The 27212-nt window shown below is 40.0% G+C and overlaps 1 protein-coding gene and 1 pseudogene across 3 annotated transcripts in view; one reads left to right on the plus strand and one right to left on the minus strand.

Annotated features, from left to right (window-relative positions):
• Window positions 1-11796: 11796 nt before the first annotated feature.
• LOC114041528 overlaps window positions 11797-27212 on the minus strand; it is a 66699-nt pseudogene continuing 51283 nt past the window's right edge.
• LOC114041538 (zinc finger protein 69 homolog) overlaps window positions 25900-27212 on the plus strand; it is a 37907-nt gene continuing 36594 nt past the window's right edge. For all 3 annotated transcript variants that reach the window (XM_027860026.1, XM_027860028.1, XM_027860025.1), the window contains exons 1-2: window positions 25900-26112; window positions 26736-26871. In XM_027860026.1, coding sequence (XP_027715827.1) covers window positions 26844-26871 — 28 coding nt within the window. In that variant the 5' untranslated portion in view covers window positions 25900-26112; window positions 26736-26843. The remainder of the gene's footprint in view (window positions 26113-26735; window positions 26872-27212) is intronic.

The raw sequence follows: 27212 nt of genomic DNA on the forward strand, positions 1-27212 counted from the left end.
CAGAGACAAAACAGATGTAGGAATATGAGTTCCATTTCCCCCTCAATAACTGGGGATCAAACAATAACATGGGAGAAGGCAGAAAAACCAAGTTGAGCTAAGATTGTAGGAAGAGCACCTTGTAAGAAAGAAGAAAGCTCTGAAACATTCTAAAATGTTATTCACCTGTATAATCTCTCCATATTAGAATGTAAGCAGTTTATTTTTTAGTTCTTTATTATTGTTTGTGATTACCTTTTTATTTTTCTTTGAATTCCCATATTCTACATTCAAAATTATCATGAGGCTCTGTTCTTTGTATGAGAAATCCTTGGAAGTTCTCTATTTCATAAAAAGTCCATTGTTCCCCCAAAGGATTTTACTGTTTTTCCTGTGTGAGTCATTCTTGGCTATAAGCCTATAAACTTTGCCTTCTGGAATATTGTGTTACAAGGTATCCACTCCTTTATAGTGGTGGTGGTGGCTAAACCATGTGTGATCCTGACACTGGCTCCTTGGTACCTGAATTATTTCTGGGCAGGGTTCTTTTAAGATTTCTTAAAATGGCATCATTATGCTCTTTTTAAATTTGTGGTTATGCTTTCCAAGAAGTCCAATGACTCTTCATTTTTTTTTCTCCTCACTCTGTTTTCCAAGTCAGTTGCTGTTCTTTTATATGAGATACTTTACATGTTTTTCTATTGTTTTCAGCATTTTGATTTTGTTTTAATATTTCATGTTGTCTCATTGCTTCACTGGCTTCTATCCAATCCATTCTGATTTTCAAGAAGTTTGTTGCCAGAGCAAGACTTTTTTTACTTCTTGTACCAAGCTGTTAATTCCCTTTCCAATTCTTTTTTTCTGTAGCTTTCATTCATTTCCCATTTTTACTTGAATGCTCTCGTATTTATAAAAAGTATTTTTAATATTTAAAAAGGTATTGCTTCATGTCTTCAAAGAATTCTAATTGAATCTGTGCCCAAGCTGTTTCATTCTTTGAGGTTTTGCTTGTAGATATTTTAGAGTCATTCCCGTCTTAGGGTTTGTGTCCTGAGCATCTACGATTTTTTTTTAATGGTGTAATTATTTTTTTTTGTTCATTCATTTTTCCAGCCTACATTCTTACTTCATACTTAATGTTAGGGCTGCGTCTGTACATTTCCAAAGGGAAGGTCTAAGCTGGTCCTGCTGCTGTTTTCTCGGCAATACTGAGTGTTGTGTTATTCCAGGATTTCAGGGCAGCTCAGGCTAGAAAATTGGACGCTTTCCATGCTCCCAAAGTGATTTGAGCCAGTTCAAATTTGTTTTCACTCTCCACCATCCCCATCTGAGTGTTAGCAGGTCCTGGTCTGGGTTTGGATCTAAACAAAAGTAGATTCAGGTGCTATCAGTCAACTGGGAAGCTGTGTTTAGAATGACAGAACTGCAGACTTCTCTTTGGTCTTGGGCTCTTGCTCTGGTTATTTCTCTTCAGGTTTTAGACTGAGATAGAAGCTGAAACTGAGACCCTGCTCTTCTCCTGGCAAACCACTCCAGTACCTTTGCCAAGAAAACCCCAAATGGGGTCATGAAGAGACGTGACTTAAATGACCAAACAAAAACAATTGTTAAGACAAAAGAAGTGTAAAAATCAGTACAACTGATCAATATAGTGTAAAGACCTGAAAATATGTACAATGTGCATTTGGGGAACTCCCACCTTTGAAAAGGCATGGGGTGGGAGTATCTCCGCCAGTGTCTCCTCACATCTGTTCTTTTAAGCCATGCTTATCTTTCATAAATTTGCAATCTCTTCTTTTGATTTTTTTTTTCTGTAGGTCAATTGTTCTTTGCATTTACATTGTGGTAATTATTGTCAGTATTGTCGTGGTTCTCCTTAACTCACTCTGCACTAGTTCATGTAAGTCTTTCCATGATTTTCTCAATTTGTTACATTTGTCATGTCCCACAGCAACAGTAACATTCTCCTGCATTCACGTACTACAATTTATTTGGCCATTCTGAAATAAATCAGCATCTATTTGTTTCCAATTCTTTCTCATCAAAAAAGTACTTCTATAAATATTTGGGGGTATGTGGGTCTGTCTTCTTATCATTGGCCTTCTTGTAGTATAGGCTCAGTGATGAAATCTCTAGGTGAAAGAATGTGGACATGGTGGTCACTTAATTTGCATAATTCCAAATTGCTTTCCAAGGTGTTTGTACTGACTCCCAGCTTCACCAGCACTACATGGGTATGCCTATTCTTCCAAAATCTCTCAACTACTGACTACCGCCAATCTTTTGTCTATAATCTTCACCAGTTTGTCAGATGAGAGACAGATGAAACCTCAGAGGTGTTTTAATTCCCATTTATTTTATCATTAGTAATGAGCATTCTTTCATGTAGTTGTTAATATTTTGCAATCCTCCTTTTGAAAACCATTTGTTCATACCTTTTCATCACTTATCTATTCAGTAGTGGCCATTGGTCACAATATATGTACGTATGCACATGTGGATATTATTAATTATTCATATACTTTGAATACCAAACACTTTAGAGAAAATTGATATAAATACTTTCCCACTTAACCACCTCCCTTCTTATCCTAGGTAAATTAACTACATCTGCCCAGAAGTTTTCAGTTTTATGTAATCAAAGATATCTATTTTATCTTTTATAATTGCTTTTATCCCTTCTTTGGTTAAGAATACATCTCCTAGGGGCAGCTAGGTGGCGCAGTGGATAGAGCACCGGCCCTGAAGTCAGGAGGACCTGAGTTCAAATCCGCCCTCAGACCAAACATGGGACACTAGCTGTGTGACCCTGGGCAAGTCACTTAACCCCAATTGCCTAGTAACAAAAAACAAAAAACAAAAAAAACAAACAAAAAAAAGGGTACATCTCCTACCCATAGCTGTGAGAGATATATAATCTACTTCTCTTCTAAATATTTTATCTTTAATATTAAAGCCATGTATCTACATATTGAAAAATGTGGTAAAAGGTATTCATCTAAATTTGATTTCTGCAAGACAGCTTTCCAATTTTCCTGTTAGCTTACATCAAATATGCAGCTCTTTCCTAAGTAACTTGTGTTTTCCACAGTGTTTATCAAACACTTGGTTACTGAGTTGCATTGTTTCTGATTCTCCCTCATATTCTCCCTGTTCTATTGATCTGCCTTTATATTTTTAACCAATACCATATAGTTTTGATAAAGTTTTTCAATATCATCTGAAACCTAGGAGTATTTTACCCCCTTCATCCCTTCCTCTTTTGATCATTTCCCATTATATTCTAGATATTTTGTTTTTTAAATAAATTTTATTATCAAATTCTGTAAATAATCTCTTTGATAATTTGATTGATACAGTACTAAAAGTATAAATTGCACTTGATTGGCCCAGCCATGAGCACTAAATATTCCTCCAGCTATTTAACTTGTTCATTATTTCTTTTAGGAGGACTTTGCAATTGAAATTATACAAGTCTTTTGTTAGCTTTGGTAAACTGATCCCCAGATACTTTTTACATTTTGCAATTATGTCAAATGAGATTTCCCTTTCTGTTATTGCCTCTTGGATCTTATTATTATATAGAAATGCAGTTGATTTTTGAGGGTTTATTTTGTAACCTGCAACTTCGTTGAAATGATTATCTTAGTATCTTGGGTGATTCTCTAAGATTTTCCAAGACTGCCACAAAGAGGCATAGTTAAACTCCATTTACCTGTCTTTGCAACTTTAAATTCTATATCTCTTGTTTTATTACTGTTATTAGCATTTCCAAGAATTATATCCAGTAACAGTGAGAATGGACATCTTTGCCTTAATAAAACATTTATTAAAAATGTTTGTGTATCTTTATTGCATATTCTTTTTCCTTTTGGTTATTCTCTTCATAATATTTAAAAGGTCATAATATTTCATTAAAAGGTCTGCAATTCTACTTGTAGGATTTTTTTTTTAGCATAAATGAGTTTTGTACTTTGTCAAAGGTATTTTCTGCATCTATTCAAATAATCATGTTAATTTTGATGTTTTTGTTTGTAATAGAATTAATTATATTGATTGTCTTCATAACTTTGAACCATCCTTGCATCACTTGCATAAACCCAGTTTGGTCTAATGAATGAGTTCTTGTCTAAGTATCTGCAGTCTGTTGAACAGAATTTTATCTAAAATTTTTTAATAAATATTTGTTGAAAATTCATTAATTATATTGGTTTATAATTCTTTTCTACATTTCATCCTTCTCTGGTTTTGTACTAGTACTGTATTTGTCTCATGAAATGATTCTGTAGGATGCTATCCCCCTTTTAAAGAATACCTTATGTAGTATGGGTATTAATTCTAGTGGTTTCTCTCTTTTCTTTTCTTTTTCTTTTTGCATGGCAATTGGGTTAAGTGACTTGCCCAGGGTCACACAGCTCATAAGTGACAAGTGTCACTCCAGGGCCAATGCTCTATCCACTGAGCCCCTGGTTGTTAAAAGTCTGACAGAATTCTACTGTGAATCCAGTAAGATCAGGGGATATTTTCCATTAGTAGCACCTTAACAGCTAATTCTAGTTCCTCTTCTGAGACTTCATTAATGTAACTAGGAAGAGTTCTGTCAGTTGGGATATTTCATAGATTTGAAGTTATTTCTCTTTTTTGTGTTCTCAGTTTTGTTAGCACACAATTGCATTTAATAGGTTATGGTTATTTTGTATTGTTATTTCACCTTGCTCATTTGCTATTTTCTTGACCTGATTTTTTGCCTTCCTTTTTTTAATCAGATAGGATAAAGCTTTATCAATTTTATTGGTCTTTTCAAAGAACCAGGTTTTGATTTTATTTATATTTATTTTCAATTTTATCTATTTCTTCTCTGATTTTTAATACCTCCTCCTTTGTGCTCATTTTAAGTTTATTTGTTGGCTTTCTAATTGTTAAATGCATATTCAGTTTACTAAATCTTTTTTTTTCTTTTTGCAGGAGTGGAAATTCTTTTTTTTTTTAATTTAGTATTTTCCTCCATTACATGTAAAAACAATTCTTAACATTTGTTTTTAAAACTTTGAATTCCAAATTCTCTCCCTTCCTCCCTCCCCAACTCCCCTCTCAGAGAAGGCAAGCAATTCAACATAGGTTATATATGTGTAGATATGTAAAAATATATCTATAATAGTCATGTTGTGAAAGAAAACAGAGACCAAAAAAAAAAAAACCCTCAAGAAAAATAAAGTAAAAAAAAAAAGTTTGCTTCAATCCGTATTCAGACACCATCAGTTCTTTCTCTGGGGATGGATAGCATTTTTCATTATAAGTCCTTCAGAGTTGTCTTGGATTCTTGTATTACTGAGAAGAGCTAAGTCATTAACAGCTGATCATCTTAAAATATTGCTGGTACTTTGTACACAATACATTTCCATGCAAGTCTTTCTAGGTATCTCTAAGAGCATCCTGCTCGTCATTTCTTACAGTACAATAGTATTCCATCATAATCATTTACCACAACTTGGTCAGCCATTTCTCATACACCTTTTTTTTTCTATTTTGCTAGTTTATTTTTGTATAGATATGTTTTTCTGCCGAGGACATCTTCAGCTACATGCCAGAAATCTTGGTGCGTTGTTTCATTATAATTTTCTTTCACATTATAATTTTTTCTGATTTGTTCTTTGACCTACTTGTTATTCGGCACTTCGTTGTTACGTCTACATTTGGTTCTGTGTCTTTAGTATGTTAAACCTACACAATTGATATTTTTATTTTTCTGTTTTAAAGCGTGTATTTATTGGGTTTTATATATATATATTTCTTTGGAATATCTGTTCCCTAAAACATGATAAATTTTTTGTCAAAGTTCAATGTGCAGTCAAGACGTGTATATTTTTAGCAGTTCCATTTAGATGTCTTAAGTTTTAGATCTAATTTATCTCATAATTATTTCTATTCTATATTTTCTCTGTTTGTTATACTTAACTAAATTGAGAACGGGATACTGAAATCTCCTGTCTCTTATCTCATTATCTATAACTTCCTGTTGAACAATTAATGTTCCCATTATGAATTTAGGTGTTAAACATTTAGAACATATGTTTAATATTCAGATTAGCTTGTTCACGGTTCTCAGCATAATGTGGTTTCCTTGCTTATCGCTTCTTTATGTTTTCTTTGGCACCACCATTGACGACTTCTCATTCTTCCCAAATCTCCCCTAAACTGGGGAGGATGTGAGAAGCAGCTTCTAATAGGGAAACAAATGTAAGCAAAGGAAATCTATGATGATGTTGGTTGGTCTACTCCTGAGCAAATGATGTCTTTAATTATTTAGGTCTGCCTTTATTTGTGTAAAGAGCGTCTTGTTATTATGTTCATGTCTTGGCATGTAAACTTTTCTACTACGCATAGTTATTTTAAATCGAATTCCTATTTCTATCTTTCCCTATTGAATTTGTGTGGGTTTATTTTTGAACTAGCTACTTTGTTGCATTTGCTAATTGCAATATTCACTTGTAATTTTGGCAAATGTGGCTGTTTTCCCATGTACGTTGCTATGGTCATTTTTTCTGGGGGGGGGGCCTTGGCTTATTTCATTCTGCATCAGTTCACGTAGGTCTTCTCATGCTTCTTTATATTAATCACATTTCTAATTTCTTACCATATAGTAATATTCCATTCCTGCTCTACTCTACACATCCCAGTAATTCTGAACTTCTGTAGAGCAACATCCAAAGCCCATTCTCCCTCCCCCACCACTCAATTCCTTATTGCAACTTCCCTAAACCCTTCCTACCCGAAGCCCCAATCAAAGGCCACAAATCTTTTCCCCTCTGCCTGTCCCACAGGCACTTTCCTTTCTACTAAACGTTTCCCTCTTACTCCTTGCACCTTCCAGCAGTCATCAAACCTCGACTCCCACCTAATGACACAGACTCCTCTGGGCATTGTTTCCAGGACCGGTTGCACCTTCAGTCATTCTGCTTGGCTCACTGGACAAGTTGGGGACGATAGAATCCTCCTTGCTGCCCACTGCCGCTTTCAGGATTGCATCCTATCCCCATCACTCATTAGGCTCTCTTCCTTGAGCCTTTGGAAAAAACCTCCCTTAAGTCTGCCCCCTCTCCAAAAAAAAAAATAAAAAGCAGTGAGGAAGATTTTGATCACCTGAATCTCTTTGGTTAGAGCTCTGAGGTTCAGCCTTCAAATGTTTTGGGGGAAATTAGTCTTCTTTTTATCAACAGGAGAAGCTCCAGGAGATTCTGAGTGACTTGGGGAAGGATTCTGAAGAAGCCAACGAACTTTCTTGTCAGGAGGCAAGGGCCTAATTGCTGTCCCGGTAGAGGGAAACCAGGGTGAACTAGTCAGCCCTGCGCTGAATCAGGCAATTAATCTACCTCGAACACTGAGGACCCAATCCTTTCAGGCAGCTGTCCAGGCAGGCAGATTCTAGGGCATCCACTTTGTGACCTCCTCAGAAATAAACCTCAGACACTCCCGAGACACATTATAAACCAATGATAATTCAAATATTTTCAAATTAACAATAAGCTCTCTGAGAGAGGCAAGAAAAGACAAGAATACAACTCAATAGAAGTAATTAGTCTGCCAAAAGGGGAGAGAGATTTACTTATCTTAATGGAGAGAGAAACCTGCCTGGCAGAAAGGCCATCAAAATTACTAAAGATATCACTGGAGGGAGCCAAGACCCCTGTCACCAACTAATGCCTTCATTTAGACAGACTAAAAGATCTGGAGATCATGAAGGAGCATTTCCATAAGACAGCGGTTATCTTAAAATCCAATTAATGGCAGACTAGAAATGGAGCTTTGGTCGGGGGGTGGGGGGGGGGTTCAGGAAAAACTGAGAAGTTGGGATTTCATAAGGACAAGTTGCTTACTGTTAACTGTCTCACTTTTGTGCCTGTAGAGACCTTTTACTGACTGGAAATGGAGGATTGTGGGAAAAAACTGCACGGGAAGTTACTTGAGAATTTTGATGTCTGGAAATGTTGGAGAAAGAGCAAACACCAGCATGGACAGAATATCCCAGCCTATACTAAACCTCTATATGCCTCAATTTCCTTATCTGTAAAATGAGAATGGTACCCAGCAGCGAGATATAAAGAGAAAACTCATTTAAAATAACCATAAAAAATATAAAATACTTGGGAGTCTACCTGCCAAGACAAACACAGGGAGTATATGAACACAATTACAAAACACTTTTCACACAAATAAAGTGAGATCTAAACAACTAGAAAGGTATCAGTTGCTCATGGGTAGGCTGAGTTAATATAATAAAAATGACAATTCTACCTAATTTACTTATTCAGTGTCATACCAATCAAACTACAAAAAAATTATTTTATAGACCTAGAAAAAAATAAAATCCATCTGAAGAACAAAAGAGCAAGAATATCAAGAGAATTTATTTTAAAAAAAATGCAAAGGAAGGTGGCCTAGCTGTACCAGATTTAAACTATATCATAAAGTGGAAATCATCAAAATTATTTGGTACTGGCTAATACAGCGGTGGATCAGTGGAACAGATTAGGTACACAAAACACATTAGGCAATGACTATAGTAATCTATTCTTTGATAAACTCCAGCTTCTGGGATAAGAACTCACTATTTGACAAAAACTGTTGGGAATACTGGAAAAGAGTATGGCAGAAAACTACGTGTAGACCAACATCTCACACTGTGTACCAAGATAAGATCAAAATGGGTACATGATTTGGACACAAAAGGTTATACCATAAGCAAAGGAGGAAAGCAAAGAATAGTTTACCTGTCAGATCTATGGAGAAAGGAATAATTTACAACTGTAGATAGCATTATGAAATGTAAAATGGATACTTTTCATTATATTCAATTAAAAACATTTTGCAAGAACAAGACCAATGGAACCAAGATTAAATGGAAAGCAGAGAGCTGGGAAACTTGTTTCTAGCAAGTGTGTAATAAAGTTCTCAAATACACAGTGAATTGATTCAAATTTGTAAGAATGAGTCATTCTTTAATTGATAAACTGGCAAAGGATATGAACAGGCAGTTTTCCGATGAAGACATCAAAGCCATTTATAGTCATATGAAAAAATGCTCTAAATCACTATTTATTAGAGAAATGCAAATTAAAACAACCCTGAGGTACCACCTCACATCGATCAGATTGGCTAATGTGACAGAAAAGGAAAATGATAAATGTTGGAACTATGGCCAAAGGGCCACCAAATCGTGCAAACCCTCTGATCTAGCAATACCATTACTAGGTCTGTATCCCAAAGAGATCATAAAAAAGGGAAAAGGACCTACAGGTACAAAAATATTCAGAGCAGCTCTTTTTGTGGTGGCAAAGAATTGGAAACTGAGAGGATGCCCATCAGCTGGGGAATGGCTGAACAAGTTGTGGTCTGTGAATAAAATGGAATACTACTGTGCTATAAAAAATGATCAGCAGGCAGACTTCAGAAAAACCTGGACTTAACATGAACTGATGCTGAGTGCTGTGAGAAGAACCAGGAGAACACTGTACACACTAACAGCAAAAGTATGTGATGATCAACTGGGACTGACTTTGCTCTTCTCAGCAATACAGTAATCCAAGACAATGCCAAAAGACTCATGACGCAAAATGCTATCCATATCCAAAGTACTGATGGAGTTTGAATGCATATTGAAACATACTATTTTCACTTTCTTTTTTTTTTCCTTTTGTTCTGCTTCTTCTTTCACATGACTCATGCAGAAATGTTTTATATGATTACTCATAAATAGCCTATATCAAATTGCTTGCTATCTTGGGAAGGGGGAGGAGAAAAATTTGGAACTCAAAGTCTTTTAAAAAATGAATGGTGAAAATTGTCTTTACATATAATTGGAAAAAATATATGTTTTTAAAAATGAGGCTAAGAAAATCCCCTTAGCACCCCTAGGGTTAAGAGGATCAAATGAGATGATGATGATAAAACACCTACCATAGTGCCTAGCACACGATAAGTACAACATAAAGATTAGCGCAATTAGTTATTAGGGTTAGCGCAATTAATTATCATTACTACTACTATTACTACTACCACCACTACTACCTTAAAGACATGAGAATACGCGTCTAGTCTTCCAGAAACCATTTTTTAAAAATTGCCCAGATCCTCTTCAGAACACAAAATGAAAGCAGAAACGGAAGAAACCCCAAAATGAAAACTCGCAGGATCATCTTACCCAAATACTATAAGCATCTAGAAATAATTTACACAATGAGAAGCCACAGTCAAGATCACACATGATTTAGCAGCCATCACTACAAAGGATCAGAGAACTTGGAACATTCTAGAAGACAAATGATATTGGTTTACAACCAAAAATAAGTATAATCCCACAAAAGGGAAACGTGCCCCATTAATGAACTAGAGGGCTTCCAACCATTGCTGATGAAAAGACCAAGACAGCAGAGAAACTTTCAAATTCAAAAATAAGAAAGACTAAACATGCATAAATTGCTTCCTTTTCATATAGGGGGATGATACATGTGTCCCCTCTGAAATATCATCAGGGATGGTAAGAATACTTAGAAGGTCTGGGAACGGGTCCACTGAGGCTTAATGATCTTAAAAGAACAGAAAGGGAAGAAGTACAGTGGACGGGGAGGGGGGGGGGGGGGGAAGGTTACAGGAGATTATGTCCACCAGTGAGACGTGTAGGTCTATGCAACAAAGGAGGATCAGATGGGGGAAACAAATGACATTTGAATCTCTCATCTAAACTGATCAAAGGAGGAGATTCAAGCACATAATCATGCCTCATTAACACAGAAACATAAGGAAAAGGAAGGAGGGGGAATGAAAAGAAGGAATTAATCTTAATCATAATAAATTAAATGATGTTCAAAAACATTTAGGTCTCTTTTCACAGAGATGAAGAATTAGAAATTAAGGGGATTCTCATCAATTGAGGAATGGCCAGACAAGCGAAGGTATATTAATTTGGTGGAACATAACTTTTAAGAAAATATTAAGGGAATAGTTTCACTGAAGCTAGGGAAGTGTTAACTGATAAAAGTAGAGTGAGCAGAACCAGCAGAATTTATATAACAAAAATATTGTTCAAAAAACAAAAAAAGAAAAAAACTCTTGACTTAAGAACCTTGATTAACATAATGGTAAACCACAACTCCAGAGGATAGGTGAATATGCTACCCGCCACCTGAAAAGAGATGACAAACTCAGAGTGCAGAGCAAGATATTTTTGGGACATGGAAAATGCAGGAATATTGTCGTTGATTATACATGTTTGTAATGGGGGTTTTGTTTTCCTCTCTTTTTCAATTTCAGATAGGTGAGAGGGAGAGTGGGAATTTCTGCTTATTAAATTAAAACAGAAAGAAACACACTCAGTTTTCACAACTGTGGCTAGGAGAATTTTGGTCTTAATCTTAAGAAATAGATAATTCTAAATTAATAAATTCTAAAATTCTAAATAAAATTTAAATGTTTGCATAAAATAAATGAAGATCAAATTACAAGAGAATTTGAAGTGTGCAGAATGTATCAAGTATTATGTGAAAAATGACCAAGAAAAGTCATTTATATCCAAGATATAGAGAAAACCAACACACCGGTGTGTTGCTGATTGCCATCGCCAACAGATGATTGCTGAAAGGACAGGAAGTTTTCCAAAGTTCTAACAATAAAATGGTGCATGAAAACATGCTCCAAAGCACTGATAATAAGAGAAAGTCATATTTAGATAGTTTTGCCATTTTTTGGCATGCCTTCAAAATTGGTGAAAATGACAAAAATGAAACCATCAATATTTGATCTTTTTAATCTTGAAATTCACAAACATGAAATAAAATGAACACTTTATAAAAAGAGGACTGCACATGAAACAGTTTCTAATATGGACAGCTTGATTTGCCAACTGAGTAATTTAAAAATTCAACGTGATACTTTCAAAGCTGTCCTCATTCCTTCCGGTCTTCCTTTTGTTCTATTTTGTGTTATTAAAATCCACATCTACTTTCTGCCAGACTACTTTCCAGTGTTTCCAGCATTTTGCAGTGGTTGGTAAGTACTAGCCCATAGTGGAGGTCTTTGATCGAACACAAAGTTACTATACTCATCTTCTTTTGTATATGACACACCTGATCAGTTTCTCAAGATCGTTATTTTTAAGTAAGAAAAAATAGTTTGGATGACTACTGCTTTCTTGGATATTTTCAGATTTGTTCCTGCTAGGCTCCTGTCCTAGATGATAGGAAGAGGCCGTGGGAAAGAGAGATAGGAATGTACTTTTGATGAGAATCAAAACCAGAGTCTAACTTCCTCATTTTAGAGATGAGCAAAGTAAGGGACAGAGAGGCTGTTCCTTGCCCAGAGTTAAAGAGCTAGGGAACATGTGATTCTAAACCTAGTTCCCCATGCATTACAATTCATGCTTTCCTCTGCTCCATTCTGAATATCAATGTGCATTAAAGGAAAAGTGACTAAACTGTCCATGTTTTAGCATACTGACTTTACTACAAGACTTACGACCCAAGTATTACTAATTGTTGAAAAGTGAGCATTTCCATAGCAATCTGTCTTGCAAAACATTTGACAAAAAGCGTCTCATTTAATCTTTATGAGGCAGGTGCTCTTATTATCGTCATTCTACAGATGGGGAAACTCAGGGAGGAAGAGGTTGAGTGACTTGCCCACACAGCTGGTAAGTGTCAGAGAATAAACCTGGCATCAGGACTAGTGGCTCCAAGCTCAGCATTCTGTCCACTGTGCCACCTAGCTGCTTAAAGAAAGCATTACAGAAATAAATGTCCAACAGTCACCCAAATACTTATACGAGGACTTTTTGTGCCATTCAACACTAGGAAACGTAGCGAGTACCAATTAATATGGAAATGGCTGGAAAAATTAAAGTATATGAATGCTATGAACTATTAAGAAGTAGTGACAAACATCAGAATTTCAGAGAAAAAGTCATTACATTTATAAGATTTTATTCACATTACGAAATTTGGGATGTTTAATGAGGTCTCAATTTGGGAAGTCTGATGAAGTCTGTGCTGCAGCAAGGAATCTTCTCGTATCAATTAGATACATAAGTTTTATCTCTAGCATGATTTTTCCAAAGCACAATCAGTATGAACTCTAGGTGAAAAAAGCCCTTTCCACAATCATTGCTTTTATATACCTTCATTCCAGTATGAATATTCTGTTGTCTACTGATCTCTGTCCTCCAGAGAAAAGCCTGCCCCCTTCGACAACATTCATAAGTCATCTCTCTGATGTAATCAATTAAGAATCCTCTGATGTAAAGTAAGAGATGATCTCTGGTCTGAGTCCATATAGAGCTATTTCTCAGAATGATTTTTCTCATGTTGAACAAGCTCTGTATTTCACTTCAATGCCTTTCCTCATTCATTACAGTGATAAGATTGCTATCTAATATGAATTCGCTAATGGGAAATTGGTGATGACTGAAGGCTTTACAACATTGATTATATTCCTAAAATTTCTCTTCAGTGTGGATTCTCTGATGGGCAGAAAGACCAGAGCGATATCTGAAAGCTTTTCCACATTGATTACATTTATAAGGTTTCTCTCCTGTGTGGATTCTCTGATGGGCAGCAAGATTGGAGTTACATTGGAAAGCCTTTCCACACTGATTACATTCATAAGGTTTCTCTCCTGTATGGATTCTCTGATGTATAGTAAGACTGGAACTGCTTTGGAAAGCCTTTCCACAATGACTACATTCATAAGGTTTCTCTCCTGTGTGGATTCTCTGATGGGCAGCAAGATGGGAGCTGTATTTAAAAGATTTTCCACATTGATTACATTCATAAGGTTTCTCTCCAGTGTGGATTCTCTGATGGATAGCAAGCTTGGAACTCTTTTTGAAAGCCTTGCCACACTGATTACATTCATAAGGTTTTGCTATAGTGTGGATTCTCTGATGTGCAGCAAGACTGGAGCTGCATCTGAAAGCCTTTCCACATTGATTACATTTATAAGGTCTCTCTCCAGTGTGAACTCTCAGGTGTTTAGCAAGACTGGAGCTGCACTGGAAAGCCTTTCCACATTGACTACATTTATAAGGTTTCTCTCCAGTGTGCATTCTCTGATGCGTAGCAAGGCCAGAGCGGAATCTGAAAGCCTTTCCACACTGATTGCATTCGTAAGGTTTCTCTCCACTGTGGATTCTCTGATGTGTACCAAGATGGGAACTCTGTGTAAAAGCCTTTCCACATTGATGACATTCATAAGGTTTCTCTCCAGTGTGAATTCTCTGATGGGAAACAAGACGGGAGTTGTTCTGGAAAGCTTTTCCACACAGATTACACTCAAAAGGTTTCTCTCCAGTATGGATTCTCTGATGGGAAGCCAGACCAGAGCGGAACCTAAAAGTCTTTCTACATTGAGTACATTCATAAGGTTTCTCTCCAGTGTGGATTCTCTGATGTGCACCAAGATGAGAGCTCTGTGTGAATGCCTTTCCACATTGATTACATTCATATGGTTTCTCTCCAGTGTGGATTCTCTGATGGGAAGAAAGACGGGAACTGCTTTGGAAAGCTTTTCCACAATGAACACATTTATAGGGTCTCTCTCCACTGTGAATTCTCAGATGGCCAATAAGGAGTGATCTGTAGCAGAAGGCCTTGCCACACTGATTACATTCATAAGGTTTCTCTCCAGTATGAACTCTCTGATGGCCAATAAGGAGGGACCTGTAGGAGAAGCTCTTCCCACATACATTACATTTATAAGGCTTCACTTCGGTATGAATTTTCTGATGTCTAACAAGATCCGGGTTCCAATAAAACGTCTTAGTACACTGATTACAAGCATATGTTTTCATCCTAGTATGAAATGTAGGATGGTAAGGGAGAGATGAGAAAGTTGCTGCATCTTCATTACATTCATAAGGTTTCTTTCGGATATGAATTTTCTGATGGCTAATGATCTTGGAGTTATGGCTGAAGGCCCTTCTTCCTTCATTATTTATATGAAGCTTTTTGCCAGTGTAACTTTTCTGATGTCTAATGAGGTCTGAACTCAAGCTGAAGGCCTTTTTCAATTGATTACCTTGATATATTTGCATTTCAGGAAGATTCTCATGAGATTGATTGAGCTCTACCTGGTCAGTAAAGCATTCTGTATATAGACTATACTGAAAACAGTCATTCTTTGGAGTCATTGCCTTACAGTGATTTAGGACTGAATATGGGGTCAAGATCTTTCCAACTTCATCAAATTCACTGGAATTCTTGGGATTTTTATCTACCTTGATATCAGAGTCACAGATATCTATAAAATTGAAGTCACAAGAACCAATACTCATCAATCTCTGCTGACAAGATTCTTCCACAGAAAAGCTTGGGTTTTCAGGAGTCTCACTCACTTCAAGGTTGGTCACTGAATCTAAAGAAAAAAACAAATAAATATATATACAGACACCCACAAATACAATTATATCCTCTTTCCTCAGAGAGCAGAAAGGAAGGCAGTTTTTCTTCCTTTTCCCCCAGTCAAAAAAGAAGAGTTTTAAAACTTGCATAAATAGAAATCATTTGAAAACATCATTAGTTCTCAACTGCAGTATGATTTAACTCACAAAGAGCGTCACATACAATAACACTGGATCTCTACAAGAGACCTACCATTCAGGCAGGACAGGATTCTCACTATACTTCACAACTCAGGCTATGAACTAATGATGGCTGACTGACAGGCCCAACATCATTCACACAAAGGAACAAGGAAGAAAGTCGTAACCTTCCCTGCAGCAATCACCAGATCCCCTGGAAAGTCTCTGGTGTCATTACGACCTGCACATCACAGGCTCTGGGCTGAGAATGGCTGAGTGCCCTGACCCAAATCCTCACAGCCAGGACCAGTACTCAAACCCTGTGAGTGGGGGGTGCTCCTTCCACAGCACTAGATAACCTTTCTCCACTGCACTTTCAATATTTTCTTCAAAAGACTTTTAAAAAAATTTTACTTTTTATTTTGTCAATCTTAGGTAATCTTTCCGATTTTCTGTACTGATCAGTTCTGATGTGCTATCACAGTCATTCTTTATGAATTTTATATGCTAAGCTAAAAAATAAATCTACTCTTTTTAACAGTTAAGTTATAGCCAACTTTTCTTATAATCTATCAAGACCAAGAGATATTTTGCATTTGCTGCACATGCGCTAAATGCTTACCTTATTCCATTATCTATTAAATCATTAAGTGTAATAATTAATCTGGTAAACCCTTTCAATCTCATTTTTTCTTTTTCCATGTTTGGTACCACAACATGACTGCCAACCGTTTTTTTCCTATTCTCCTGAGGTGTAACAGATTCTGTTTTAGCCCATCACTTGTTTAGGACAGCCATTATCTTTTTTTTTTTCTTCAAATTCCAAAATGTCATGATTAGGCATATAACGATTTTGGTGTTTATGCAGTGATGACATCAAACTCCGTCTACTTCTTATCAAGTGCAACAAATCCTTTCCATCTCTCAACCTGACATCAAATTGTTTCCAAACTGCCAGAAAGCTCTGACGTACAAGTGCAAAACACTTCTTAATGAATGGTCACAGGTAGGCACATACTTCATTTGCTTTCTGTAAACTGCACTACAGTATTGCCTTCATTCCAAGGTTGCCTTGTAATCTCATCTCATTCGCTCTATAATTACCACCCCTAGATGTTACCAATGTTTGTGTTCTTCCAGGGCTTATGGCAGGATCTTTGAAAAACATGATCACTAAGAAGGCACATTGCAAACCATCCTGAAACCATCATGGACCATCACAGACACTCTACAAAAACAGATTTTACACTGCCACTCATCACGACGTTAACGCTACTTTCTGACTTGAACTTATTTTCTGTTTATGTTACTATTCTGCTATCTAGAGGATTTTCAAGGAAACTGTTGGCAACAGGTCAGTCATTCCAGAGTTTCTGAGAGAGGGTAGCCAGTGTGCCAATGGTAGAAAGAAGAAAGAAGTCTTTCCTTACAAAGGTTGTTTTATCCACTTAATACTTTGCTTGTCATCAGCCAATAGAAAATACACCTTTTATATAGGGTCTTTCTTATACACGTTGTTGGTCTCTGCTTTCTAATGCATTCCGTGACCCTCCTCTGTTTTTATAGATGAATTCATCCCATTCACATATTATTATGAGAAATAATTATGTTTTCTCCTTGATATCCTGTGATATTTCTTTGTGTCTGCCTCCATCCTCAGAAATAAAAACAAGATGGGGGAAGGGAATGGGATCAACACCAGTAATTGATCACGAAATGGCCTGATCCCCACTCCTCACACCCATTCCAGTCCCAGATGACGATATCCTAAAAGTTTCTTATCCTATTATCTCCCCTATTGGAAGCTTCCTCTTTGGCGCAAAGTTATTTTCCACCATGAGACAACTAGGCGGCACAATGGCAGCACCATGCCTGCAGTCAAGACTCGGACACTTTCCACCTCTGTTTGCCTCAGTCTTCTCATCTCTAAAAGGAGTGTGATAGCCCCTACCTCTCAGGCTGGTTGTGGAAATCAAATGAGCTATCTGTAAACTGTGTGGCACTTAGCAGGCCCTATATAAATGGGAGCTATCATCATCATCGTGCTTGTGACTACTTCCTCACCAACTCAACTCTCCTTCTCAAGCTGCTGTTCTCCACTTGCTTTGTCCTCAGGGATTTCTCTCTTGAACTTAATTTGTTTCATAACAAAACACCCTCTTTTTTCTGGTTTAGCTGAGAGTGAGGTTCACAATCTGCTGCTGCTTCTTCTCCAGCCATTTCCATGTTTGTGTATCGGAGGGTGAGCTCCTGGACTATCTTTTCCCTTTCTATCACCTGGGTTAATACGGTCCCAGGAACGTAGTAGGTGCTTTATCAATGTTTACTGACTGGGCCCAGGGCTGCTACCAGACTCCAAACGTACCTCATTCCCTGCATTCTGATTTCTTTCCTATCTTTTTCCTCTTCAAATGCAGGTTCTGAACTTAAGACCGGTTTCTGTCTTTCTTCTATCTTACACCTTACCTACAAGCAATCACCTCTGTCCACTTCTAACCTAGAAAGGACCTGACCAGACCAATACTGGCGATCACAATGGCTTCTAGGCTTACAGAGGGTCCGGTTCTCTGGGATGCCTGGGAGTCTCTACCTCCCAACTCCCTAGCCTTAGGATGGTCACCTACAAGAATTGGGTCCTTTATTTTCTGAGAATAGAGACAGACTGGAACAGGAAAGGGACCTTAAATTGCAGACCTTTGCAAGCCTTAATCTTTTATTACTACTTCCAAGTAAGCCAGTGACCTTCATTCCTACCCACATGGTGCTAAATGGAAACAGAAAAAAAATCATGAAACTGGACTTTATGGGTCAACTACAAATTTAAGCTACAAAATCTCAGTTAGGCCCTCACTGCGCCAAGGGAATCCATTTAGATGCCACTAACTGACTCCCTATCCCAGTAACCACAGCAGGTTTTCCCAGATCTTTTCATTCCTCCCAAACTTTCTCCTTTGGCCTACACCCCCCCCCCCCCCCCCCCCCGGCCCACTCAGCTAAACCCTTGGCTTTCTATTTTGTTAAAAAAAAAAAAAAAAGATTGGACACTTACTAAGAGCCCTCTCATCTCCTCCTCATCTCACATAAAGCACATGCCTTCTTTTCTTTCTTTGCGCTGGTCTCACATGAAGAGGTGGGCCTTCTGGTTGCCGTGGCAAACACCTTTACATGCATAAACGATCTCAGTCTGGTCCAGCTTATCCCTAGCTTATTACCTCCTGTATCTTCCCCATTTTTTCTCTAATTTTCAATCTCTCCTTGTTTACTGGGTCCTTCCCTACTGCCATAAATAAAACCATGTCTACTTGATCCCCAAAAAGGCTTCACTCAGGCCAGTTATCTTCACTACATACTTACCTTTATCTTTCCTTTCATTCTACCAGTGGTGTTTCTAATGCCTTCTCTTACTCTCTACAAAACTCTCTGCACTCCAGCTTCCAGCTTCATTGAGCAAATGAAACCACTCTCTGCAAAGTTACCAATAACGTCCTAACTTCTTCATCCAATCGTTATATTCTCTACTCTCATCCTTCGTGGGCTCTCGGCAGCTTTTGACACAATCACCCCCTTCTTCTTGACACTCTCTTCTCTATAGGTTTTGTTGACCACGCTTTCTTCTGGCTCTTCTCTTACAATGTCCAAAGCTAAACTCATTATCTTTTCCCCAACCTTCCCCATTTCTTACTTTCCTATTACTCTCCAGGGCACCACCCTCCCCGCTGTCCAGGCTCATAACCTAGATGTCATCATCTGTCACACACTCACATCCCCCTCCCCCATATTCAACCCCCTGGAAAGTACTGTTGAGTCTACCCTTGTAAGAATCCCCTTCTCTCCCAACATTGCCACTTTCTTGAATCAGTCCCCAATCGCCTCACACTGGAGGTATTATTGCAACAATCTTTTGGTTGGCTTCACTGCATCAATTCTCTCCCCCATCCACTCAATCCTCCACGCAGACGTCACATTCATCTTCCCAAAATGCTCGTCTCTTCAAGTCACTGCCTACTCCATAAACTCCCTTGGCTCCCTATCCCCAGGATCCAATACAGAATCCTCTGCTTGGCTCTTAAAGCCCCCCACCATCTGCCTCTCTCCTTCCTCCCCAGTCCTCTTTCACCTCACTCCCCCTCCACAAGTGCGATAATCAGCGGCACAGGCCTCCTCTTTGTTCCTTGACCGGGACGCTCCATCTCTGGCTGCCCCTCATGCTAGCTCTGGCTTCCCTGAAGTCCTACCTAAAACCCCTCATTCTACAATAAGTCCTCTCCAGTCCTCCTCAGCCTTAGTGCCTTCCCTCTCTTGCAGAGCTCCAACTATCCTGGATGCAGTGGGTTTATACATGATTGCTTGTACGTTGTCCTCCTCACTAGACTAAATTCCATTAGAGCAGGGTTTGTCCCCTGCCTTTCTTTGTATTCCTGGTGCTTCGCATAAGGTCTGGAATACAGTAGGTGCTTAATAAATGCTTGTTGACTTGAAGAAAATCTCGCGAAGTGTTCCTGTTGGACAGCCTCAGCCCTTTTGGGATGATTTCAGGAGAGCTCCTGCCCCAAAGTTCCAAACAATGACTCCTTATAGGATCATAGACTTATCACTGGAAGGGAACTGGAGGCCATGGAGTCCAAACGCCTCATTTTACAGATGGGGAAACTGAGGCTCAGAGGTTGGGTGAAAGTATCTAGGAAGGAATTGTGAGTCAGATCTTCCTGTCCCCAAGGCTAGCACTCCCTTTACCACAACACATAAATGCAGCATGATAAAAGACCTCATACATCTGCTTCTGTCTCACTCACCTGAACAAAAGTTCCTTGGGCCTTTTGGCTCCAGAATCCACGGTGCCTCCCCTTTCTGGAAATAGGAGAACAAATCTTCTCTGGCAACTGGAAGCTCTAGGCACGGGGAATAAGGAAAGGATGAGGACAGGAAAAATGGATAATTCGGTCTTCTTTAAGGTAAGGGCACATGCAAGCAAAGGCCACAGGATGGTTCCCAGGATTCTTCAAGGATGCTTTCCACGGTATTGAGCCTTGGGATCTTTGGAGAGGGGATTATGGGATCATGCAGCCAACTGGGAATCAGAAAATTCTGTTTTTCTTCACCTCTTTTATAGAAGGCTGGGCATACTTTATAGCTTCCATTATTTAGAAATTAGAGGCAGCTGGTAGAGGCAGTGGTAAGAGCCCTGGGACTGGAGTCAGGAAGGCTGATTCTAAATGCAGCCCCAGACACTGAGTACTGTGTGCTCCCAGTGGAGGCAAATGACTTCACCTCTGTTTGCCTCAGTTCCATCAGCAATAAAGTAGAGATAATGATAGTACCAAACTAGATGTTGGAAGGATCAAATGAGAAAATATAAATTACTTAGCACAGTGCCTGACACCTAGTAGGTATATATGTAAACGCTCTTCCTTTCTCACCATCTGGCCTGGAATTTGAGGGAAGAATAAAGAAAGAATAAGGATAAACTTGCTATACCAGGCAAGATTAGGAGCAAGGAGCTACCAAGTTACACTTGTTAATGAGAAGACCCTTCTGAAGTCCAGACCCCTCCCCAAGAGGAAGGGGTTGCCTCGGCAGGCACAGGGCTCCCTTCACTGCCCACCTTCAAGGAAAAGCTGCACGAACGTGTCTCAGAGATTCTGCAGACAAAATTCATGTCCAGTCAGAGGTAGATAACCTCTGAGACTAACTACAAGTCCAAGAATCTTTAACACTGATTTGATTTTTGACCTGAAGCTATTTAAATAGGAAAGAGACGATTTCAGGAGCAACAAGGCAAAGTCCCAGCTTCCCGTTACATAACTCAAAGACCTTTCACTGGAAAACCAGCAGCAGGAGGACCCTGTGGAGAGACCAGCACTTTTGCCTTTGGAGTAACTGATAACTGCTCAAACCCTGCACTCTAGGGAGGGAATGAAGACATTCCTTTGATGGCAGGTTCAGTGTTACCAGAGGACATGGTCCTTACCCAGGGACAGCAGGTTCTGGGCATTCTCCAGCATGACCTCCTTGTACAGCTCTTTCTGAGAACGGTCCAAGAGGCCCCACTCCTCCTGGGTGAAATCCACAGCCACATCCTTAAATGTCACCAATTCCTAAACCATCAAATGTCACAAAATTTAGAGCTGAAAGAGACTTTAGAATTCATCTAGTCCAACCCTCATCAACTTAGAGGAAACTGAAGCACAGAACTCCTATCACCTTTATGAGTGTCACAGCCAACACTTGACACCAGTCATTAAAAGCCCAGGGGAACATTGAGAAAAGCATTTAATATTTGAAGTGAAAATCATGTTGGAATAATAAAGTTTAGAGAAATGTCTTACTATGAAATAGTCCCCTGTATGGATTTGGGAAGAACGTATATGCTCTATCACCGAGGTAGGACAGTCAGTGGAAGAGAGAGAAGGTGATGTGAAATTCCTCCTCATCATAAGTGCTATGGGACTGTTTGCAGCCAAGTGAAAAAAGAGCTATCGACCATTTTACTGAGGGCTCACGGTGGCACTAGGTATGATAGATTAGAGCCAAAACAACTTCTACCTTTGCATATGATTGCTTTTACTCGTTAATGGCACTTATTCCTTAATTTTCATATCGGGTTATGTAGAAATGAGGAACTATGACAGGAAAAGGATATTTATGAGAAAGAAATTAACTAAACCCCTAGAACTCTAGAACACTGGGGACCAGGAGTCAAAAGAATGAGTTAAGAGGCAGACTGATGACCACAAGAAGGTGACCACATCTGCAAATCCTTTGATACTTGGGAGGGGTCATCCATTTTTCTAACCTGCTACATGTAGAACACGTGTTTGGCCATTGCACTTGCTCTCTGATGCTCTTCCATTTCATTTTCTTCCATTTCTAGTAGAATGATAGGGTTCACTTTTTCAGAGGCTCTATTGTTTTGGATTGCCTCAAACTTACAACCTAGCTGTCCCTTAACTCCTATCTCTCCACCTCCCCTTCCCCACCCCATTTTTCAGTTCTATTTTTATTATTCTCTATCAAATGTATAAAGTTCTTTTCACTTTTTCATCATTTGGATTTCTTCTTTGAAACATCTGATTTATGTTGTTTGTTGTTCAGTTATTTCAGCTGCACTTAATTCTCTGTGACCACATTAGGGGTATTCTTGGCAAAGATAATGGAATGGTTTGTCATTTCCTTCTCCACCTCATTTTATACATGAGGAACTAAGGCAAACTAGCCTAAGTGCTTTGCCCAGGGTGACACAGTTAGTAAGTGAGAACAGATTCAAACTCAGATCTTCCTCACATCAGAGCAGGAGCTCTATCCACTGTGACACTTAGCTGCCCCAGTAAACATTTAAGCACCTATCATGTGCCAAATTTAGCCTTTAACTTTCTTTATTACTATTACTGAATTTCTGAACAATCAGAGAATTTACTGGTTTTTTCCCCACTTTTTGAGATTTCAAAGACGTTACAAATCTTTCCTTTTCTTTAAGATCTCATGAGTCACGATTCTTCATTGCATAGTATTTATTCTTAGTGTGGGCAATCTCTATAGGAAGACAGTCCTTTTATTGACTGACAATGAATCTCTAACTGAATCTCTAACTTACTCCCAACAGAAGCTATTTCACCCCTCTTTCCCTCCCCATCTGCCCACATCCATCCCTTCCCACCATGCGGTCATGCCATGAACTCCAAACCTCCATTTAAGCAAAGAGCTCAGCTCACTCATCTCCTCATTTCTCACCTGGCTCCACTACCTTGGAATTTCTGTGTCAGACTTCTCCATCACACCCCAAAAAGCTCATGACCAGGGTGACCTCGTCATTACCATCATCATCAATGGCTCTTCAGCCTTGGCACTCTACCTCTTCTCCACACTCTACTTCTCTGATGAGATCACTACTCTGGGACTTCTGACCCAATTCTCCACCAAAGCCCAGGGTCTAATGTTTTCTCTCTCCCCACCCTCATCCCCACCCCAGCCCCTTGGCAGCTTCTTATTCTGTGCTGTCTCCCTCATTTACAATGTAAGCTCCTGGAGGGCAGGGACTGTCTTTTTCTGTATTTGAATTCCAAGGGTTGGGAAAATGTCTGACACATAGTAGGTCCTTAAATGCTTGACCACTGACTACACACTCTCATCTAAGTGACCTGCCTCTTATTTTGCCTTAAAAATTGAGGCCCTTCAAATTGAACTACCTCTCCTCCCAACTTCTTTTCAGACATCTTGAAAGGATATCTAATAAATATCTCAAACTGAATATATCCAAAATAGAACTCATTATCTTTCCCCCTAAAGCCTCCCCCACTCATCTTCCCCATTTACACCATCCTCCCAGGCCCTTAAACTCATAACTGAGGTGTCATCCTGGAACCCTATCTCTCCTCCCCCTTATCCAATCTGTTACCAATACCGTCCACCCTTCTCTGCTGATACTGCAGGCCCTCATCACCTCCCCCTTGGACTTTTACAACAGTCTGCTGGTAGGTCAGTCCGCTGCAAGATACTCCCCACTCCAATGCATCTTCCATTTAGCCCACAGAGCGAAGTATCCAAATTGCTGGGCCTACCATGTTACTCCAGTAACTTCAATAAAGTTATTCTGAGAAACTCCATTGGCTCCCTATCACCTCCAGAATCAGATACAAAATCCTCCTGCATTAAATGGCCATCATGACCCAGATATCACCTGCTTTTTCAGTCTTCTTACACCTCCCTGCCCACCACTGGGGCTCTTTGATCCAATGACACTGGCCTCCTCCAAACCCATCTCTAGGATCCAGACATTTTCTCTGGATTACCACCTTGGCTGGAATTCTCTCCCTCCTCATTTCTGCCTTCTGGATGCCTTCAAGTCCCAACTAAAATCCCATCTTCTACAGGAAGCCTTCCCCATTCTTAATTCTCCTGTTTTCTTTCAGTTAAGTTTTTCCTATTTATCCTAAACATTCATTGCTTTGAATATATTTGCTTACAATGTGGCCAACCCCATTAGATTGTAAGCTCCTGGAGGGAAGGAATTGTCTTTTGTTTTTTTTTCCCATCTCCCTGGCTTAGCACAGTGTTTAGCATATCGTAGGCCCTTAATGAGTGGTGACTGATTTATCCTCAAAAAAAATTTTGTGAGAGGTGGTTCTATTATCATCACCATTCTTACAGAGAAGGAAACTGAGGTACAGGCTAACAGTTAACTTTATAAATGTATATAATTTCAACATTTCCCTTTCAAAGACATTGTCTGCATATGCATTTTTCTAAAAGTTCTTTTGGGTCCTTCTAGGTATTATGAAAAATACTTCATCCACTCTCTTTTCTTTTGGGGGGAGTAGGGATCCTCCCTCAAAGGAGGAGGCAAAATCTATCCCTAGTTAGAAGAATCTGGTGATTTAGGGGATAGAAACCGGGGCCTGGAATCAGGAAGATCTGAGTTCAAAAATGGCCTCAGATATTTGCTAACTGTGTGATTCTGAGCAACACACTTAACCACCGCTTGCCTCAGTTTCTTCAACTGTGAAATAAAGCTAATAAGAGCATCTCCCTCACAGGGTTGTTGAGAAGAGTGCCCATAGTGGATTCTGGGGATCACAAAACTGATTCCATTTTGTCTCACGGTATTTCTAGGCCTTAAAGCCTGATGCCCCTTAGACAGGAACTGTTTCCTTCAGTACCCACCCCAGCCCCATATGGCAAAAAGAAAATTCGAAGGATTAGGAAGAGTTCCAAGCACTCCCCTCCTTCTCTTTATCCTACCAAATAGGGCAAGGAGCAGCAGCCTAACAAATGCTAATGAACCAACTGATTGATAAAAGAAGCAGCAGTTTTCTTAGGTAGGCGGCAAACAGGTATGCTAATGGCCTCGGAAGAGTGGAAGCCCCTCTTTCCTTTCCCTTCTTTTAAAAAAAAATGTCCCTTTTCCAACCCTTTTCTTGCTTAAGGACCCTATCTGAAGTTCCCCAAAACTCCACTGTACTCTTTCTGGGTCCATGAGCTCAAGAAGAATATACACACATATATATAGATAAATACACACGTACATGCATATGTGACCTCTAAAACTGCAGGAGCCATGCCCATCACCTATTGATGACGTGGGTCACACTCCTGAGTGGACAAAGAAGCTGCCATGTACCTGTCTGGCTGCATCTTGTGCAGCCTTACTCTAGCCGTCCCTGGCAAGCACCCTGTCAATTCCGGCAATGGGATCAAATGAGATAATATTTGTCAGGCCCATGGCACACAGCAGACCCCATGTGACCAGACCCAAACCCTTTCCAGGTTTCTTACACCTTGGTCCTCCATCCTCTCTGACCCAGGCACACTGGCCTCCTGGCTGATCCTGGACCAGACCCTGTGCCTTCCCAGTGGCTGTCTCTCATGCTTGGAATGCCCTCCCTCCTCACCTGGGCCTCCTGGCTTCCTTCACTTCTCAGCTACAATCTCACCTTGTGAAAACAAGCTTTTCCTGGTCTCTGACACTGCCAGAGCCTTCCCTCCCAGGGTGCCTCCCATCCACACTGTACAGAGCTTGTTTGGACACAGACGCTGACATGTTCTCTCCCCATTAGAGTGTGAGCTCGTTGCAGGTAGGAACTGATTTTTTTCCCCCTTCCTTTGTCTTCCCAGTAGGTGAGCATAGGGCTTAGCACAGAGGAGCCACATTCTCTATGTTTACTGACTTGACCTAAGAAATGAATGGCCAATGAGAGGGATTCAGAGATCAGGGAAGGCTGGTGTGGCCTGAGGCAGGAGGACATGAGCAGAAGCAGGGGGACAATTTCTGCTCTGCCCACAGCACCGCAAAGGCCAACCTGCGTCTAACAGGATAAAGCTTCCTTGGCTCTCTTGGCTTCCAGGTTTGCTGATGTGGGCAGGTCTGTGGATGGACTGCACTCACCTGGGATGAGGGGCTCTGGGTCCCAGGGGCCATGCTGTCTGGCTCCAGGCTTTGGTCCTCTGCAGACTGAGCTGGGGAGGGACAAGACAGGGATGGCAGAGGGGGGTGACTTTGTCTTTGCCTTCTCTTCTGAGGCTCGATGCTGACCTACCTGGAATTAGAGGGTGAGGTCTCAGAGGAGTTACCTGGCCCTGCCCTCAGGGAAGAGACTGCACCACGGGAGGGTCAGGCTTGGACGTGAACTTGCTCTGAACATGGAAGGCACTCTAATTCTTCTCTTCTTCCTGACTTGCCTCCTTCATCCTCCTACAGACGCCAAGACGCAGAAGGGGCTTGGGACCCCGGGTGGGATGAGAGCAGACAGAGCCCAAGGGCTCCTGACCCAGAGCTCTGCCCCCTTCTGACAGCACGTGTGAAACAATGAAGCTTGGCCACCGGCGAGCCAAAGGTAAAGGCGGGGGTGGCCCCCCCGGGCCTTCCGGGAGGTGATGGGGAGCCTTGAGAAGAAACAGCCGCAGGGAGCAGTCCCGGCAGCCAGCCCCGGGCGGGAGGCGCCTCGGGGCACACCTGGCCGACAATCACCAAGGCTGAAAGTCGAGGCCCGGTAGAAAAGGCAGCCAGCAGGAGCCGGGACCGGGGAGTTTCTCGCTCAGACCTACCTGGGTTCTGAACGTGCGGAGCTCGCTTCCAGACAGGGAGGTCTCAGCTCCAAGAGAAGGCAGAGCAATCTCACTTCCAGGGGAGGGGGGGAGACAGAGATCTCTGCTCCAAAGGAGGAGGGCAGAGAGA

The sequence above is a fragment of the Vombatus ursinus genome, unplaced genomic scaffold, assembly GCF_900497805.2.
Source record: "Vombatus ursinus unplaced genomic scaffold, bare-nosed wombat genome assembly UNPS02014175.1, whole genome shotgun sequence".
Classification (NCBI taxonomy): domain Eukaryota; kingdom Metazoa; phylum Chordata; class Mammalia; order Diprotodontia; family Vombatidae; genus Vombatus; species Vombatus ursinus.